Below are 21021 nucleotides of genomic sequence, written 5' to 3' on the forward strand. Positions count from 1 at the left end.
AGTAGAAGAATCTGGAGCAGTTGCCTAATGGAAGCCGATCAGCTTTTCTCTTCAGTTTTTCATTTTCAAACCTTAACTGAACAGAGAGAAGCTGATTGGTTGCCATGTGCCATGCTCCAGTCTGTTCTTAAAGCATTAAACCACACTGATCATAGAGGAATTATCCCAGCAGAAAAGCTGCACAGTGGATTAGGGTAGCACTTCTGCCTTGCAGCACTGGGGCACTTGGTTTAAATTCTGGGGAGGACACTACCTGCATTAAGTTGCAGCATGGTCTCTCTGTGCCTTCATGAGTACCTCCTGGTTTTCTCCCTCACTCCAAAGGCATGCTAGTGGTTTAATAGGCTCCTGCCTAAACTGGTCCTGGTATGTATATGTAAGATAAGGATCTTAGATTGTAAGGGCAGGGACTGATGTGAATGTGAATCATTGTGTGAACTGATGGGGCTATACTGTATATGGTCTGTTTAAAAAAAACAAAACCTATAGATCCTAGTTGTGCACTAGTCTTTTCAGCATCCTGAGGTAGGCATATATTTTAAACGATAACAATACAAAACCAGGGTGAATAATAAAGGTACATTCATTTATGCAGCAAGGCCAAAAGCCAAGGAGCGACCATTTTCAATAATGAAGGCCCATATGTTGTATCTCTGCGTCAGGTGGACTTAACGTTAACCTGTGCTTTGTACATTCCAAGCAAAGCAACAAGTTCACTTTATTGTGGACCTTTTTACAGACGTGTTCTTTTTTTCTTTTCACTATTCAGGGCAAAGTGACAAGAGTCTCTCTCTTTAAACACAAAAGTTAGGACCCTTGTCAAGTTTGTATTGTTGTTTGTGCCACTTCTAGGCAAGCAACAAGTTTCAAAAAAGTCTGGACAGGGCAACAAACAGCTGGCAAAGTGGTACTAACAAAGAAAAGCTGGAAGAACATTTTGCAACTGATTCAGCTAATTAACTCTCGAAAGATGCTCTTTTTATACCCAATCGGGTTACTGACCTGTTGCCAGTGTGTCTCGGAAGTAACGCTGGGCAGAGGTTCACAAATCTTACATCTTACATAATATGAAAAAATTCTGAGAGTCTGCAGAAATCTCTGTGTGCAAGGGACAAAGCCACAATGCAATATTGGATGCCTGTGATCTTCTGGTTTTCAGATGGCAGTGCATTAAAAACAGGCATTATACTGTGCTGGACATCACTACATGGTACAGGAATACTTTTCAAAAAACACTGAGCACGGTTTGCCGTGCTATCCAAAAATGCAAGTTTACCACTTCCGGGCCGGCCGTAGTAAAACGCAATTTTAAAGGTTGACATGTTTGGTGTCTATTTACCCGACGTGACCCCAACTTTTATATTTTACCAAAAAACTGGGTAATAAATGTTTCCTAACATAATGTAAAAAAACCTTTTTTTTCCCCAAACTTTTCTGTAATTTTTCCTAATTATAGTAAAAAATAAAACCCCCGGTGGTGTTTAAATACCACCAAAAGAAAGCTCTATCTGTCCCCAAAAAATGGTATAAAATTAATTTCAGTACAGCGTTGCATGACGCAATAAACATCAGTCAAAGTACCGCAGCGCTGAATACTGAAAAATGGCCTGGCCAGGAAGGGGGTCTAAACACCTGGTCTTGAAGTGGTTAAACCTCTATCATGCAAAGAAGCCATATCCAACTATAATCCAGAAACACCGCCATCTTCTCTGGACCAAAACTCATGTAAAATGGTCTGCTGCAAAGTGAAAAACTGTTCTGTGGTCAGAGAAAATTAAATATGACATTCTTTTTGGCAACCATGGGCACTGTGTCCTCTGGACTAAAGAGGAGAGGGACCTCATGGCTGATCAGCGCTCAAAAACCTGCATCTCTGCTGGTATGGGGGTGCATTAGTGTGGATGGAATAGGCAGCTTGCACATCAGAAAAAGACATCATCAAACTGTTGGTCCTATAAATCCTGCATTATAATAATGCTAAAAGTTATATCCAGGTTTGACAGCTAGCATATGCTCCCATCCAGACACCGTCTTTTTCAGGGAAGGCCCAGCATGTTTCAGCAGGACAATGCTAAACCGCATACTGCACCTATGATAACAGTATGGCTTCATAGTAGACTAGTCCGGGTGCTTAACTGGCCTACTCCAGTCCAGAGCTTTCACCAAATAAAAATATTTGGCACATCTAACAAACATAATCTAACAAAGATGACCCAGGACTATTAAGCAGTTAGAATCCTATATCCGGCAAGGATAGGACAACATTCCTCTCTCAAAACTCCAGCAAATGGCCTCCTCAGTTCCCAGACATTTACAGAGTTGTTAAAAGAAGAGGGGATGCTACACAATGGTAAACATGGTCTTGTTCTATCTTTTTTGAGACGTGTTGCTGCCATTAATTTCAAAATTCCCTTATTTTATTCTTAAAATGGTACATCTTCTCTGTTTAAATATCTATTTTCTATTGTGAATAAAATATGGGTTTATGAGATTTGCAAATCATTGCATTCGGTTTTATGTAGATTTTATACAGCGTCCCAACTTTTTGAGAAATGGGGTTGTACATGTATACATGTTGGTGTACAAGAGCCGCCTGCGTCCTAGCAACGAACAATGCTAGACAGCAGGAACCACTAAGTGGCTATTGATACCTAGCATTGTCCTGTTGGTAGGACGCAGGTGGCTATTGGCACCTAGAGTCCTCCAATTGCTAGGACACAGGTAGCTATTGATGTCTAGCGTTTTGTCTGTTGCTAGGATTCAGATGGCTATTAAGGCCTAGCATTCTTTGTTGCTAGGACAAAGACGATAGCCACCTGCATCACAGTAACCAAGGCCTCTGTAGGTGTCAATAGCCATCTGTGTCCCAGCAACAGGAGGATGCTAGAAGCTCTTGTACTTCAGGCTGTGTTCTTTAGGCTGTTTTAAGCATGTAAACAATACATGCGTACAGCATTCAGACAAATTCTGGCAGCAAGATCCTGTGTTTCAGGTTGCAAATCCAGTAAGCCTGTACGCATGAGCCCTAAATCTATCACACACTTAAACTGTATCTAACCCTCCACAATATGTAATATATTGCAGCTTGCCAGTCCTTGGATGTGGTGGCTGCATTAGTTGTCAATTTTCAGGCTAAGAACATTTTCAGCAATTACAAAAAATACCTGTTGATCTTACCAGAAATGCAGTGTTCTCTAATAGTCCCATCAATCCACCAAGTAATGAAGATTAATAAAGGAGGTTGTGTTTAAAGACCAGCCTTGGTGACAATCATGGCTCCTTCCATAGATACATTGGAGATGAAAATCATCCAAGAAGGGACGGGAAGTGTAATATTTGCAGGAACATGAGGTGATAAGAAAAGAAGAAACTAATGCAAGCACCTTATCTAAGGACTGATAAACTGAAATAGAATATTTTGTTTAGGGCTTAGATATGCTTTAATCCCCAGTATTGTGCTTCTGAAGAGTAGGAGGACAACGTTCCTCCTCTCTAATAGTGTGCAATGTGAGGGTTAACCGATCCTGCATATAGAAGAGCCAAGGATCTTATAACCTGTCATGGTATCTAGTTTCATTCTATGCACCTTGCTGTTCTGTCATTCTCCACCTCTCGAACGACATCGGTATACCACATGCAGTTAATATGCTGGGTCCCCCAGTATTTGTGGCTGTCAGTTTTGGAGGGCTCATACGTTTTGTAAGCAGAACTCTTGTTTCCGCACAGTAGGAACCCCCTCCTCCACACACCATCCGATTTTGAAACCTAACTTCCTTTTTGCACTTGTGGTTTGTATCTTAAAAAGTTTACAGCTAACGTCCAGTGCAGGGTCGGCTGCAAAACACACTTTTCTGCTGCAAGCGGATGAGAAGTGAATCGGGAACTGTGAAGTAAGTCGTCACGGAGAAACTCGCATCAAAGGTAAAAAGGAGAAGGGGCAGCTCGAAGTCTAGTCTGCCACTGCTGGATCCCTTATTACAGACCTACAAATGATATATCGCCACACCTTCCTTTCTGCGTGTACCCCCGTGGCTTTTGTGGTAGCGTGTGATGTTAAGATCTCCAAGACGTAATCGGAAGTTGGGGCGTGTTCCCACTAAACTTTACTGATACATTGTCCTGATTCGATACTCTGCCGTTTTTGTCTTTCCCTCCTTGCCTCCCTCTGTCTTACGTTCCACGCTAAAAGCATTAAGCCTGGATTTAGGAGCGTGGAAACGAGCTGTCTGGATAATGGGGAACGCAGCGGGGACCCTGGAAATGTTCCAGGCCCGGGATTCGAAGACACAGCCACCAGCGGGGAGTACCCCTCCAAAGCAAAAAGATGGCACAGCTTCCAAAGTTCCAAGACCAAGTTCGGGAGAGCTGGAGGAGAGATTCAACATAGTGCTGGTAAGGATGTGCTACAAAGGGAGGGTGTAACTATAGGCACATCAAACTGCAACTGCCCCCAGAGCCCATTCGCACTGAGGGCCCCTTTATAACCTGGCTATATAATTATTGTTATACAAGTAGAATCCTTTAAAAAGGGGATGTTTTCATTCAAATCTAGTTCAGGAACTGCTGTAAGAGAAGTGTATGTTGCAATGATGTTTTAGATGGACAGGTCTTTGTAGTGGCAATGTCTTGAAGATGAAGGTGAAGGGGGTCTGTAATGATGAAGTAGGTGGCTTTATTATACAGTTCTCCTACTTATAGGAAGCACTATCTTGAATCTGTAGCCACTAGATGTGAACCTGATGTTCATGTCGTCTCGAGGCTCAATTGGCAAGGATAAAGATCTTTTTCGGCCATGTGATTGAGACTTTAAAATCTCATTGGGCTAAGCTGAAAACAGCTTATTTAAAAAAAAAAACAAGGATCATCATCATCATCATGGTGTGTTAGCCTTGTGAACTTTGCCTTTATCTTATAATTAGAAGGGTACATGGGGGGGGGGAATATCAGAAGACATGCAGAAACCAGTGAGTCAGACTTGGCAATTTGCTATGCAGTGTACAATGTTAGTGGTGGGTCTGTGTAAGTGTACAAAGTTGGGCCAGAAACACTTACTACTTTGACTTTTGGTTACATAGATAACCAGTTGGAGCCTTTTAAAAAGGTTTCCTAAAGCAAAACGCAGCATGTCACCAGACTTTAATGTGGGACTTGTCAGCCTATTGTTGTCAGTCAGACAAATGATTTGGTAAAATAGTCAGCAGGAAGCAGGGCCGATTTGTGCAATAAGCAGAGACTAGTTACATCTAGTGCAAAGACAGACAAACTCTGGCCCTCCAGCTGTGATAAAACTACAAAACCCCTTAAGTTGATGATCTTCACATTTATAGTACAAAAAGGTGACATTCCCACATGCACATTTATGTGTGGAGTATTAGATCTTGCTGCATCTTTGGTTCACTTGTCAGCAAAGTGCACATTACAAAGGCATGTAAAACTTGCCCAAAATGCATAGGTGTGTACAAAGCTTTGAGGACCAGTCGCTTTTTGGTAGATGCTGGAGAGCTAAACCAGCTGGCAGTTTCCTATATCTCTCTGGCACTCTGTTGGTGAGATCTGGATTCCTGTCTGCACACCTGCTGTGCCCAATATAAAGGGATCTCACTCTACCTGATGGGTTTCCTATTATATTATGGAGAATGCAACTGGAGGAACTGGGGCACGAAAAGATGGGGGGGGATTACCCAAAATCCCAGGTGGGCAGAATCAGAGTTGTGTCCTAAATGTGTGGTTGGGAGCCTGTCTTAAAAAAACAAATGGTCCTCTCACATTGAAATGAAATGTCAAATACTGCCAACATGTTTTGCGAGTGTTGGACTGCCCCCTCCTTCAAGGCTTGAGCAGCAATATGTAATACAATCAGGAAGAGTTGTACTTTTGTAGCCTAAGTTAGGGCTGGATGAGCACTGAGTGTCTTGTCAGTGTGACCCATTTGTTTTGGTGACTGGACCATTTTTTGGTGCTCCTAACCACACATCCAGGATTTGATCTTCTGATGAGTGATCCCCCCCCTCCCATCCTGATCAGAGAGGCAGGAGCCTTGAACCATAACCAGGTTCATACACTACACATGCACTGTTATCAGGGGCCTGCCTCCCTCAAGGAGTACATCCTTAATTTTTTTCAGATTTAGATCAAAACCGATTCCTACTCCTACTGATCCAGACCTACCACAGATCTGTCAGGAACAGAGCTGGGAATTATAGCAAAAATAACACCTTGTTGGGTTATCCAAGACCTGTAAGATGTCAGGAGCTACCAAGAGACTATAGGGTAGGGGTAGCCAACCTCGGCACGCCAGCTGTTGTAGGACTAAAAGTCCCATGAGGCATTGCAAGACTCCACCTACTAGAGGCAGACACATGATGGCATTTGTAGTTTCACCTCAGCTGGAGGTGGCCTGCCCCTGCTTTAATATGGAAAGTTATGGGCCTGTGGTTTACACCACGTTTATTTATTCATGTATTTTTCTAGCACAGCCCAATTTTTTTTTTTTTTACACTTTGTTTAATGACCGCATACACATTTACCCAATGCCCAATATGCTTGAGCAATGTGAAAATATGAAAGTGAACCTTTGGTTCCATTAAGTGGTGTTCCTTGCAAGGATTATAGGAAACAGTACTGTGGTTTCTTGCATGCATCAAATTGACCAAACATTTGCTAATTTTATATTTTGGGTTTTGTTTTTTCAAAATGAGTGCCATGTGGGAGGGTTCTGTGTTTGCTATGATCATATGATCAGCCCTAGTATAATGAGAACCATGCCTAGTACCTGCCTTAGATGAGGTGGCCATGTTTTATACAACAATCTCTTAACCCAAATGCAAGATTTGTTTTCACACTTAAGCGTCGCCATCTTTGGTTGTTTTCATGCTCACTTCTTTTGCGCGTTTTCAGGCTTCAGCCTTTTTGTTTTATCAATTGCTAGTTACTAGGAAGAGGAGACGGTTGTTGGGCACGTTTTTCCAGCACTCTTATTAAAGTCTGTTGGGGCCAAAAACATGAGATCATGTCCCAAAGAAGCGCCTGAACCTTTCCTGAGCTTTGAGGGTCAGCACGTTGCTCAGATGTGAGAGGGCACAATAGGATATCATGGAACTCTCATCATGTTGAGCGTTGAAGTGCTTCTGGAAATGCGCATCAAATCGCTGAGGAGTGATTGACGGCTTAGGGGCAGTGATATAATCACAGCAGTAGAGGAAAATTATGCCACAAAACTTTAGACTGACTATGCAATCTGCCACCTAAACACTGCATTCAGTTTATATTGGAGCAGGCACTTTTACTACATAGTGTATATTAAATCCGTAGGAGGCTGTATAGGGAGTGTACATCCAGATTGTAATGTGTGTGACAACATTAAATACATCTAAAGCTACATTATTTTGGGTTAGTTTTAGGCTGTTTGTGAAGAATCGCCCAATAGATTTGTCCTGGTGACCATTGTGGCTAGAACGGTGAATGAGGGGAAATGTCCCATTGGAGGCATCTGTTGTGGTCACAACTGTCTAAGAGGGGATTTTACCTTCCTGAATGGTCTCCAGGGAGTGAAGGGAAAACTCTTAAAAAAAAAAAAAAAACCTGCCATGGGTTCTAACCACCCCCCTACTCTATCCACCCGTTTTTTTTTTTTTAAGTTTTAGGTTAGCCATACACAGATGGTCAGTCTGGCCCTTGCACTGTCATTAAAATCTTTTGATTTTTTTTTTGCTCATTCTGTCCAGTATTCTCATCAATTACTAATCATTTCTTTTCACTCATCACACATTCTTTGCATCACTTCGGGGACCCAAGGAGATATCACTTAGGATAGGGAGCTGCCTCTTGACACCAGAGATTAGGGATGAGGTCAGGTTTAGACCAAACCCAGTCCAAACCTAAGCTCTGAACCTGGCAGGGAATTTCAGTCTCCAGCTTGGCAAAAGGGCAATGGGGCGGGATGCGGTGGGGCGGGTGGCTATGTGCAGATATTTGGTAAATTTACCTACTATAGCTATGTGGCCATATTGGTAAATGACATCAGCACAAGCATCCAGCCCCTTTGTTTACATGCCTGGGGAATGCCTGGCCCAAAGCTGATTGGGTGGAAATACCCATGGCACTTTGTTGTTCAGAGGATCTCGGGTTTGGACCAGGTTCGGCCCGAAGTTGAGCTCATCCCTACTAGAAATTGTATTAGACTGTGTACTGTTGGGACCAGTGCACCAGTGTAACAGTTACCTTGGCTTTTGTATTGAGACAACTGTTGTACCCGTGACTGCCTGAATATCTGAACAGTGACTACATCTGATATGGATGCAGTCACTGTTCACCTGAGAATTTTTTTACCCAACTCAGTGGATTTTTAAATCGAAGTTTGTCGAGCCGGGTGGTGCCGACAAGGCAGCCTACAACTTCAACTTCCTGCTGAATTGGCTAATATTCAAGCTGTGTGGCTACCTTTAGATAGACCTGAAAACACAGTGCTAACCATTTACAGTGTAAGTTCCAATTCCACAAAGACCTTTTTGGCATGGAGTTGATTTGTTCTCCCGCTGATTGTGTGGAAGTAGAGGCTGCTCACTTGACAAAGGGAATGTTCGTAACTAAGATGAAGCTGTGTTCAGTTTTAATGTCCAATCATGTGCCAATCATTTTTTTCTTTATTTTCCTCCCATACTATTGGCTACTCAAAGCACTAGCTCATCTTGTTTACTAAAATGCAAGTTTAAAATACATCATATGGTCTCTGTTTTAGAAAATCAGCAGCCATTTTGTTTGCAGTGCCACCCAGTGTGTTTTGTGGAGTTTTGTTTATGCTTTTGAAATGAAACTTGGATTGGAAAGGGTTCAGTGTTTACTGCCCTGTATAGAATAATACAGTACATAGAGGAAGGAAGTGAATATTGCATCACCTAAGCAATCTGCCTATCAGTTGACCAGTGTGATATCATTCAAGCATTAGTCATTAGGGATTTCGTGACTTTCTGATGTCAATGCAACATAAGGCTCATCTGCAGCCATACTCTTATCCCTTTCCCCAACCTTTACCCCCAACTCCCTATAGTGAATTGCTAGGATTCATTTAAAAAAAAAAAGCCCCTTTTACTCGCCTACATATGTATTGATGTGACATGCTGGGTCTGGAGTCTATCTTCTAGACTGCAAATGAGGGGGTTCTTTAAGTGCCCATGTCGCTGCCCAGGAGCAGTAGTGTGGTGTCACAGAGAGGGGAGGCAAAAAGACTGGTTAGCGGTGAGTCTGGACGCCATTATTGGATCACTGGTCCCCACTCCTAGAAGAGGGACGAGGGTAGCAGACTGGACCCAGATGGAAGTTTAAGAATAGAAAATGTAAATGGGTGGAACATAGGGAACGTCAGGGGGGAGCATATCTGCTCAGAGATGGGCTTTTCTATGGTGAATATGTAAATCATATCCCAATTTTGTTAATGCCTAGCTCCAGTCAAAGCTCCAGTGTGGGGAAGGGCTAGAAACACTGTCAGGTTTTAAATATTGTCCTGAGGAAATTTTCCCCTCATCTCCTGCTATGCCACCCTGTCAATTGTACAGGAAGAAAGTGGAAATCTCCCTCCTGAAGACACAAGCCCTCCTGAAACCCAGCAGAGCCCACCAAAGAGAGTCTCAGGTGGGCTGTGCAGGATCTATGGTGGGCTCTACAGGGTCACTCTCAGGTGGGGTCTCACTAGAGTCCAGAGCCCAATGCGTTCCTAAGTCCAGAGTCCAACTGTTCTGCGTTTCGGTATAGTGTATTGCTGGGATTTGTAGTCCCCCCTACAGCCGGTGCCTTTCTGCATTAGATTGTAAGCTCTTCTGTACAGAAACTAATGTGACTCACTCAGTGTTCTCTGTACAGCACTGCGGTATCTGTCAGAGCTATATAAATGTATAATAATAGCGTGTGACTGTTGGGGGACATCAGAGTGTAAACTTCTCTGGTGCAGAGACTGCCTAGGAGGTTGGGGGGGGGGCCAGTGAAATGCGCTCCCGCCCTCCCCCCTTGTGAGCGGGAGGGGCAAGATAAAATCTTGCACCTGGGCCCTTTGTTCCTTAGGTCCGCCACTGGTTCTAAGCATTCCTCACTACTAGAAAAATGTTGTTGCTGTCTGTATTCTTATTGGGAAGATTTCCCCTCACTTCCTGTTGTGACAGGAAGTGAGGTGAAATCTTGCAAATAGGGATACAGCAATGAAAAGTTGATGGAGGTTCTAAACCTTATCCACTCCATCCCAAAAGAAAGAACAAAAAAAATGGGCTGCAGTTGAGAGTATAAAAAATTCTATAATAAGGGGCGTTGCAAGAGAAGAGCTTTTATATTCAACTCTCTGGGAACCTATGTCTCCTACCTCTGCTCTCCTATTACACGGCACATTATTTGGCGAGGGGATCGCTTTGATACAGGATGCACCCATGTTGTCACAAAGCAAGATAAACCACTGCCTTATTCAGCTGTGTGTGTAATCTGGGCACTGTGAACAAATGCAAAGTACCTATATGCACAACACCATAGTTTTCCTTTGAAAAAGTATAGTAAAAAGATAGTTGTAATGCTTTCCTCGCACTGCTGAAATATCCCCCCAGCACTTACAATCATGACACTGGAAAACCACACCAGGGCCACTTGAAGTTGGTTCGTTATGGTGCTCGTATTAAACTTAAGGTTTTGTCCATAGTGATCAATAGGTTATGATTGCCAATATTGTGGTGCAGTCAAGAGCAGCGGTTCTTATCCCTTTTTCAGTCATGGCACCCTTTAAAACTATGCCAAATCTCGAGGTACCCCAGTCTAAAATTTCATAGATTTTAAGGGGGAACCCCACGCAAAAACACACAAGTGGGTTTCTCCCTTCACATCAAAGTGCCCCCTCAGACCAAGATCCCTCCCCCTTCACATCAGAATCCCCTCGTTCATTTCAGCCCCCCCTGTTTTTGAATCAAAGTCCCCCTTTACATCAGGAGCCCCCTTCACCTCAGTTTTCATTCCCCCCTTCACATCAGTCACACTACCACAACATTTTGAGGCACACCTGAGGAAACCGGAAGGCACACCGGGGTACCTTGGCACCCTGGTTGAGGAAGGCTGGTCTAGAGAATGGATGGACTCTCCTAACTGGTTATCAGCTGTTATTTTTGTTTTCCTGGTTTCATAAAAACAAGTCCATTTATTCTCAGAATATTGGACTGTGATGTTTGTTGCAGAATCTGCAGGACATTCACTGAAACGTTCCATTTTTTTGGACAATGTTTGTTCTAAGAGTTGTGACTCTAAATAAAATAGAATGGTTTGTTATTTCTAGTTTTCGTAGAATGCAGACACAATGCCTAGTGCTTTACAGAGTACATACCAGGACCATTCACATTAGTCCCCGCCCCAGAGGAACTTTCAACTTCTAATGTCCCAAGCACACATGCACACTCCGACCGGTCATATGATGAGCCAGTTTGCCTACCAGTATGTTTTTCATTTATGGCAAGGATCAAAGCACGAGCACTGCAAATAAGTTCATGTAGATGGTGTCCCTCGTGGGGATTGAGAACTTTACGTTGACTATTTCATGTTATACTCCAGAGTGCCGCGTTGTGCTGTCACAAGTAGTGGTAAAGTGCTGTCTTTGGAAACCAGTTAAATGATTTTGACTAGCACAGGTTAGCAGAACATAACCATCTTGCATTCATCCGGATTCACAAACATAGCTACAGATTGCTAGGTTGATAGGTTTGTTTTGATGTTCCATATTATGCCATATCCTCCGTAGACATTGGGTGTGCCGGTTGTTTTTTACTAGACACTCAGAGGTCTGTCAGCTGTATGTGATGTCATCGGCGTCTGCTGAGCACAACCGTCCCAGCTGTGAGCACCAAATAACACATCTGTTGGTCTAGGACAAGTGTCAAATCCATGGGTATATTTTTATTTTATATTCCCAATTTGGGTAAGACTGCCATTATGATGTGTTCAGTCCATCAATGTGATCTTTAGAGTAGTATTAACCCTTTCCCGGTTCTTGCACACATCTTATAATCCACGTATTAGGCCTGAAAGTTGCTTGAACCTCCCAGAGTTATATACTTCCTGAAAGCAGAGACCCTATAGAATAAAACGAGGGCAGTTGCAAATTTTCTATGCCACATATTAGCGCAACTCTTTATCAAGCCCACAATTTCAGTAAAAAATACTTTATTTAAAAAAAAACAAAACACAATGAAATACCATTTAAAAAAATTAAATAAAATATGAGGTTGTGCTGAGTAAAGAGATGCACAACATGCCAAGCTTAAACATTGCGTGTGCCTGTGAAACGGTGAAAAAAATGATGGAACCATAAATCATCGTAGACAACGCTTTAAAAGCCTGCACAGGTCATCAGTTCAGATTTAACCGAGAATTATGGCTCTAGAATTATTCCTCTCACTCTGGCGCACACATGTGCAGCGCAATTGTCATTTTTGTAGGTAGGCACATCTGACCCGTGTTTGCATTAACAGGCTTGTGTTCATGGGGACAGGAGACTTTTAAAAATTTTGGGGGGTATTTTTCAATTTTTTTTACTTAATTGCTATCACATAGGCTCACAACCCCTCTATGTGATAGCACATTGGAGCTGACAGGTCCTCTTTAAGGTGACATTAGGGGTCTAATGTCACTTTAAAGAGTACGCCACTCAAAATGTTTTGTGTTGTCGGCCCGCAATAGGAAATGACGAGCTGAGTGTATTTCTGACAGATCAACAGGTATACTATTTTTCTATACTCGCAGGGTCTTTAAAGTAAAAAATGCAATGTGCGTGTATTGCAGAGATGTAATATATATATATATAAAATTAATTTATTTGATTAATTTTTTTAACGTTGGTTTTATTTTGCCTTGACATATGCTTTAAACATGCTTACCTGTGTGTGTAATCATTTTCTGCTTTTGCACATTATTGCTGGCTGTTTCAAGCAGCCTTGGGACAATACAATCAATGCCTGGTCTTATAAAGAAAACTGAACTCCAGGATAAGCAAATATTGTCTAAATACAAGAGTCGTGCGCAGGGCTGTCCCTTTAATGAGGCAGCTTGGGGCTGTTGTCTCAGGCGTCATCTCTTTGGATCACATGGGTAGGACAGCAGGCAGAGCAGTACTGCTGCACAATGTTTGCAGCGTGCCTGCCGCCCCCCTTTCCAGCAAGAGCGTCCCAGGTTGCTGAGAGCTGGGTGGGGAGATGTGAAAGGGCCATACACATCTCCACACTCAGCTCTTAGAAACCTGGGACACCGAGCCAGACAGAGGGAGCAGCGTCACTCATCGTCCCCCCCTTTCCTAGGTGGCAAAAAACACTGGTCATTCTTAAGTCACTGGTGTATTCTTCCCCGAATCATGATGATCTTTGTGTATTTCATCCAGATCTGTGCAGTGATCCAGTGTGAAACTTTACCTCTGTGTAGGGTGATTGGTGAAACTTTACGTTCCTTGTGCAGGGTGATTGGTCTTGTCTCCGCCCCCTCTGTAGTTTTCTGTAGTGGGTGAGCTCCCACAGCTCTGCTCTCTGCACAGGCTATGAACAGCACATCACTGCTACCTTTACAAGGTCTACAGAGGCATTTAGTGCCCACAGTTGATTTTCTAAATCCCATTGGCTATTGAGGAATACAGTATATTTAAATGAACGTTTTTCTGCTCAGAGCTCACCTTAAAGCGAAGTAACATTTTGGCCTAATCTGATGCCCTCTAGGGGCAGCATTAATTGGGATGCAAATTTGCTTTCGGGTACTGGAAATTGGGCTCAATGTCGGGGATGAAGAATACAGCTCCCTGAAACATTATAGTGAATGGGCCTTTGCACAGGGATTGTCCTACGACTGGCCAATGAGAATGGAAAAGGCAAATAGGAATCCCAAGTGACCCTGCCAACCAAGTGCTAACATGGTCTGAAATCTGAATGCGTCTCTTCTGTGAAAGTAGGTGTTGAAAGTCTGTGTTGCCCATAGCAACCATAATCATTCCACCACTAGGGTCTGGAAAAGGGGAATCACACTTGTTGCAATGGCCGATAGACTGTGATCCCTCAAGTGTACATTGTGCAGTTCAGGTAACAATGGGTCTGGTAGGACATCATCACCCCCCTATTCTAATGGATGCATTATTGTAATTATTGATAACTGCACTTTGACTTTGGCAGCAAATCTAAAAATTATACTTGGAATATAGTGGATAAAAGTGGATACATTCGGTACCTTTTTTGCATTAGGCAAAGATTCTTCCCAAATCTTACCTAGTTACTGACATCTCTACGGTGTAATAATAATTCCTAAAGCGTTGAGGCAACTTTTACAGGCTACGAGGACTTCTCTTGCTGCCATTAGCACAGTTCTATATCTGCTGATAAATGATAGATAAATGGGGAGAATTGTGTTAGTCTGCATCTTCACCTTGGCGAATGTGCAAGGTGGACTTCCATTATTTGATATGGCCCATCACGGCCTGTCTTCAGCTCAGCATATGCACTTCATTATAATGGGAGGAAGGGGCAAGTGAACACTTTGCTTTCCCCAGCAAGTAATCCGTTATACTTCTTCAAAATGGAGCTATGCTGTATTCATTTGCTGAAAAGACCAGCGGCCTTACTGGTTTTATACACTACTCTGCCCTATTCCTTTAATGATATAGACAAATGGAGATCCTTCCTGAATTGCTCATTTCCCAAACTAGGATATAATGGCTTAGTATTGCAGATGGTGTTCAGCCATTGGCCTGTCACCAGAGATGAAGGTGAGGCTTAGGTCACACAGAAATGGCTCATGTATTATTCAGCCTGTCATTCACCTGCTGCTATTAGCTGTTGTATGACTCCGTAGGGGGGGTGTGTGTAGATAGGAGACGCATGACTTGTGCGCTTCAATGCAATCAGCTGTTTGTTATAAAGGAATGTTCTATTTATTAAGGAGAGTGCCTGTCTAGCTTGCGTCGGGATGAATGGCATCTTGAGAGCGTAGTTTGTTGAGGTTATCAAACCGGGCCCCTCAAAGTTGTATTTCTTAAAGCTGAACTGCAGGCTGATCTAGAACAAAGCACAATGCAGTTTGTGCTTCTTTAGGAAAATGACTTTTAAATTTAACTTCATAAATACCTAAATTTCTCTTGATGAAAGTCTCCAGGACTCGCACTAGGAGGAGGAGGAGGAGCACTCTGAGCCAATAAGGCTCTACCGTTCCCCATTACTAGTCCTGCTTACAGAAGAGGAGAGCAGAGGGATGACCTCATCAGTGTTCTGCTGCTTTTTTTACCGTCCAATTAGTGGGCTGATATGGAGAACTGTAAGAACTGGAGAAAAGTAAAGTCACCTACTTTCTTATACTATCTGAAAGGAGTGTATAGATTACAAGACTGAACAGAATGACAAATAGCTTGTCAGGTGAGGCACCTTTTCACCCGGGCGGTCTATAATCGTAAAATGTTCATCCTATCCTATATAATAAATGGTCATCCTGTGTCCTATCCTTCATAGCATTAAAACAAAATTGTCACTTTTGGTTTCTCACTTGGGAATTTCAGCCTCCTATATTTATTTAGCTGAGCAGAGTGTACTCCCATCTTTCCCATGTATCTTGCCCCCTGAACACACTCCTTACCTCCTATGTGACCAATCTCTGTTGTTACCACATTAGATAAGTCTCCAGGGTGCATTGGCCAATCAGTGATCAGTTCCCAGTGGATGTGCATGAACCCCCACAGGGGACCAGCCTGCAGTTTTTGTTTAGGGGCAGCCTGTATTCTATGTGCTTTATACCTCAGGAACCAGTCTCCAGAGTGTGTGCATTTGAGTAGAACCCCAGGCAATTGCAGTAGCTTGATAAGCAGCTGTAAAACATGTCTGGTTACTGGTTTACATGGCAAAGGCCACTAAAGCTAGGTTTAGTGTTTCATACATCACTGCCACTCGGCACAGCCAGGTAGAACACTGTACTACTGCCAGGATCACCTCTCTGCTGCTATAAACAAATCACATGGTTGTCCCTCTTAGCTTCTCATGTTGGGAAATATACATACACAAAATAGAAACAATCTTATATGAAACAGTCCACATACTTCAAATTATACCAAGCAAGAATCTGTACCCATCCAACAATAACGCCTGTCAATGAATGGACACACATTCCTAGTGTATACAGAAACACCTTAAACTGCTTCGAATACAACATTGTTCTTCACACTTTCACAATTCCTAAAATCCGCCTGTATGGTAGATGTGTCCTCTGACTTTACTGTGTGTGATCTCATTGTGTCTGACAGTAATACTACAGGAAGAAAGTGTTACCCAATGTGCCTGATGCCCCTTCCTCCAAACCACCTCGTGACCAGCATACATCGTGATGTTGTAATTACAAATGTTTAGGCATTCTCATGTTTATTTCTGTTGTTTTGTATTTGACACAACAGGAAAAAAAAGCCAAATCTGACACATTCCACGCTAAACTCCAAAACTGGACTGGACAAAATGATTGGCACCCTCAATTAATTTCTGGTAGCACAGCCCTTGGAAAAATAACTGAAATCAATGGCTTCCTGTAACCACCAATGGGTTTCCTACACCTCTCTATATGAATTTTGGACAGCTCTTCTGTCACAGACTTCTCCAGGTCTCTCAGATTGGAAGGGTTCCTTTTCCCAACTGCTGGTTTGAGATCTCTCCACAGGGCCTCTATGGGATTCAGATCTGGACCCATTGCTGGTCAGTCCAGTACTCTCCAGCGCGTTGTCTGAAACCATGTTTGACGTGTGCTTTGGGTCATTGTCCTGCTGTAAGACCCATGACCTCTGATGGAGACCCAACTTTCTGACACCGGGCCCTACTTTGCACCCCAAATTCTTTGGTAGTCTTCAGATTTCATAATGACATGCACACAGTCAAGACATCCAGTACTTGAAGCAGCAAAGAAACCCCAAAACATCAGTGACCCTCCACCATGTGTGACTGTAGGGACTGAATGTTTTTCTTTAAAGGCCTCATTTCTTTTTCTGAAAACAGTAGAATGATGGGCTGCACCAAAAAAGTTGTCTTTTTGTATCGTCTGTCAACAGCACATGCTCCCAAAAAGATTGTGGCTTCCTCAGGGAAGTTTTGGCAAACTCCAATCTGGCTTTTTTTATGTTTGTGTCAGCAGTGGGGTCCTCCTAGGTCTCCTACCATAGCGTCCCTTTTCATTCAGATGGCGACGTATAGTGGGAGCTGACACAGTTGTACCCTGTGCGTGAAGGTCAGCTTGGATTTGTCTGGAAGCTGATCGAGGGTCTTTATCCACCATTCCAACAATCCTTCGTTCCAATCTTTGATCAATTGTTCTCATTCGTACACGTCCAGGGGGATTAGCTCCAGCGCCACGGGCTGTAAACTTCTTGACAATGTTGCGCACAGAGGACACAGGAACATTAAGATCTCTGGAGAAGGACTTGTAACCTTGAGATTGTCCATATATATATATAATTTTTTTTTAATGGGCAGGCTCCAGCATAGTGAACAACCCCCTGACCCTAGCCTAGAGGGAGCATTGGCACCCTCACTACCCATTAGATACAGGTTCACTATCCTTTGGCAACCATAAGCTTTTACATAGAACAGTGCATGTGGTTTGATGGACCAATCACAACCACAGAGCAACAGAAGTAAACTCATCCCATTGGGGGTTTCAATCTCAGTAGATAGAAAACAGAAGCAGGTGGAAATCTACAGTAGCTTGCCTAAACCTGACCTGGGGGGGCACCTGGTGACGTCACCTTGTTAACCAATGGGAGTAGCGGGCTGTGACTCATTGTGAATGATGATGGTCACCTATAGTGATACAAGGGATGATTGCCTCCTATAGTGATGTATAGTGATGATTGCTATTTATCAGGAATGAGCTGCAGTTTGGGGTTTGTGACCCTTTTAATGTAGCAGTCACAAACCATTAGAGAGATGAGGACATGACAATCTGAGCACCTCTCTGCATCTCCATGCTGAGCCGCTCCCCTCCCCCAATCTGGCTTACTAACAGCTACAGGAAGATGAGACTCAGAACGGAAACCCGCAGGGAGGGGACGATGCAACCGACACCTGCAGCAGAGCACTCCGCTCACTGCTCATGACAAATAGCTAACATGCAATTTTATATCAAGATCAGGGCTAAAAAAAAACATTTTCCTGAAGCAACTTGGCTATCTCTTGAAACTGGTTCAAGTCTCGCTGTTTTATGACAGGCTGTCAATCAACCATAGCCAATAGAAAATGATCACGCTGGTCAGTGTAAAGCAATCTGCAGCCCTCCAGCTGTGGTAAAACTACAAATCATATCATGCATCTCCCTGTTGGGAGTCATGCCTGTGGCTGTCAGAGTATTGCAATGCCCTAATGGGACTTGTAGTTCCCCAACAGCTGGGGGGAGGAGGGGGGGGAGGAGTCTGCCTACCCCTGGTATCCTATGATATTTTTATATGTGATTACAAACAAAAATAAAAACAGTTTTGGCTTCAGATGCTTTAACACTGGGGTGGACAAATGAATATGGAATTCAGGAGCCGGTCTGTCCAATCCAGGAGCCAGCAGGATGTTTTAGGAGCCTGGCTCCTGGTTTTAGTCCAGCCCTGCTTTAACATGACAACGTATATCTGATGCTAGATCCACTTTAAAGGCTGTGACACACTGCACGCAAAGCAGCACCGAGCGGTGGCGCGTTGCCTTCGCGAGCAGTGTGTCCTGTATTTTTCTCCTCGGCACGTCAGCTTGCGAGAGCTCGAGGAGCTGAGCGTGCCGAGATGGAAAATGTCATCTTCAGCAAATCGGCTCGTGCGTATAAACCCGCGCATCAGCATGCAACGTCTGGCTGGTTGTTACGCACGAGCCGATTGGCTGAAGGTGCAGTCAATCATCTGACTGCATGGCTGAAGGGGCTCAGCTCACAGCTAAATATCAGTCATGTGCATCCTTTTGACAAGGGCGCTATTCAGACAGTTGCCCAAAAAACTGAGAAGAGCTCACAATCGTTACCAATGGATTGTACAAGGAAATCAGATCAGTGGCATGGGTTGCTGCTGTAGTATCAGAATAGACATTTGCATTATCACTCATCTGCGGTGTGTGATGGTATCATTGCTCAGACTGGCACCATACTATAACGCCACGCGTGACACATAGAGGAATCTTCACACTATGAAGGCTGAGTCATGGTAAAATGTCATATGAACCAAGTCCATGACTAATCAATCACAGAAATATAGACTAGCAGTTCTTATCCTGGACATTTCTAAAGCAGAACTCTGGACTAAGGTGCCAATCTGTTCTGGGCCCTCGCCTCTTCTGGGAGTGTCTAATTACTGGGTGTGCTGACCCAGCTCCTCTGTCCCTCCATTCATTTCCCCATATAACCTTTTATGTAGCTGCTAGGGGAGGAGCAAGGGGAAATACCATACCGTGTCACTTGAGTGACAGCTGTGAGTCTGCTGGGGTTGCTGATATCACATCCAAGATGGCGACACCCAGCGGCAGTCTCAGGGCTTTTGAACGTATGCACAGGGGAAATAACAAGCATAATATCCATTACATGTACAGATGCTGTTATGGGAAGATTGTTGAAATGAATGGTCTGGTGAGAGGGTCTCCTGAACTGCAACAGATAAAGATCAGGTCTCCTGCCCTACCAGGCAGTGCTGTGCTGTGTGACAGAGCTGTGTGACAGAGCTGTGTAAATATCAGGACTGAGTGGACAGAAATAAAAAAAACCTCAGACATGAGCTGTGTAAACCTCAGGACTGGATGGACAGAAATAACAACAAAAAACCCTCATATACATGAGCTGTGTAAATCTCAGGACTGGATGGATAGGAATGATAAGCCTTTGGTAGATATAAAAGTTTATATCTATGTCTTTCTTCTGTAGATTTAGCAATCTGTCAGGAGTTCAGGTTCAGATACTAATATGTTTATTGTTTTGTTTATTGTCAAAGGATTTTTGGCTGTCAGTCGAGCAATACCTATTTGTTTGCCCCCTTCCGCATACAGCAGCCAATCAGTGGCATCGGGGCAAACCGTAGACATCTGAAACTGGTGTAAGTTCACAATTGTCACCTGACATCAGTGGGTATCATGAGCCTAAGTGTGCGCAGCATTGCTTGACTGATGACTGATATGAATTCGGCCTCATCATTGTGGGATGTTGTGTATTCTGTGATCTAGGGCCACATCTAATGTATTATCAGGCATGCTAGGAAGATACAGGCGTCCATGTTGATGTAACAGTTGTCCTGTGTTCACCTTTCCCATTCTCCATGTGAGATCTGAGTCCGACTGAAGGGTTTGATGTCCAGGTTCTGTCTCTGATACGGTTTTCTCTTTCCAGGAAGCGATGAATCTCCCTCCAGACAAGATCAGCGTTCTCCGGCAGTATGACCAAGACAAGAAATGGGAGCTGGTGTGTGATCAGGTACGTGGGGGGGATGTCATCAGCTGTGCATGTCCTAACACAGATCTGTTTTATCAGGAAAGGTTCCAGGTGAAGAACCCACCGGTTACCTACATCCATAAACTCAGAAGCTATGTGGACAGTGGCGGGATCAGCCGCAAGGTAAGCTACCACACATGTTTAAAGCATTCTCTACCATTATTATAATTAGGAGGCAAATGAATTGCTGTGGATCGTATTGAAGGGACCTATGGCAGCTCCTAGACCAATGTTACACCGACAGTTGGTAAATCTTTGGAAAATAGTGTCCACAATTATACTCTTTCAGGGCCATGCCTATAATGAGGTCACCTCCGGCGGCATCTCATTGGGTCACTTCTGGGTGTGCCTGCTGCTCCGTTTCCTGCCAGAGCATCCCAGGTTGCTAAGAGTTCTTAGCAACCGGTGACTCTCTATCCGACGTGCCACCCAGCTCACTGTTGTCACTGATTGTCAGGAGCTGAGCGGGATGCTCTGGCTGGGATTCTGCCCAGCTCCTGGCAACCAGTGATGTCAGTGAGCAAACCAATACCAACAGCAAACCAACCTCGCCCCTCAACCCCCCCC

The 21021-nt window shown here is 43.6% G+C and overlaps 1 protein-coding gene across 1 annotated transcript in view; it reads left to right on the top strand.

The window, feature by feature from the left end:
* The first annotated feature begins 3936 nt into the window (after positions 1-3936).
* FMNL1 (formin like 1) overlaps positions 3937-21021 on the top strand; it is a 47019-nt gene continuing 29934 nt past the window's right edge. The window contains exons 1-3 of the mRNA XM_018555169.1: positions 3937-4392; positions 20353-20436; positions 20494-20577. Of these exons, the coding sequence (XP_018410671.1) occupies positions 4234-4392; positions 20353-20436; positions 20494-20577 (327 nt within the window). The 5' untranslated portion in view covers positions 3937-4233. The remainder of the gene's footprint in view (positions 4393-20352; positions 20437-20493; positions 20578-21021) is intronic.

The sequence above is a fragment of the Nanorana parkeri genome, unplaced genomic scaffold, assembly GCF_000935625.1.
Source record: "Nanorana parkeri isolate BGI_ZX_2015 unplaced genomic scaffold, ASM93562v1 scaffold187, whole genome shotgun sequence".
In the NCBI taxonomy this organism is placed as follows: Eukaryota; Metazoa; Chordata; class Amphibia; order Anura; family Dicroglossidae; genus Nanorana; species Nanorana parkeri.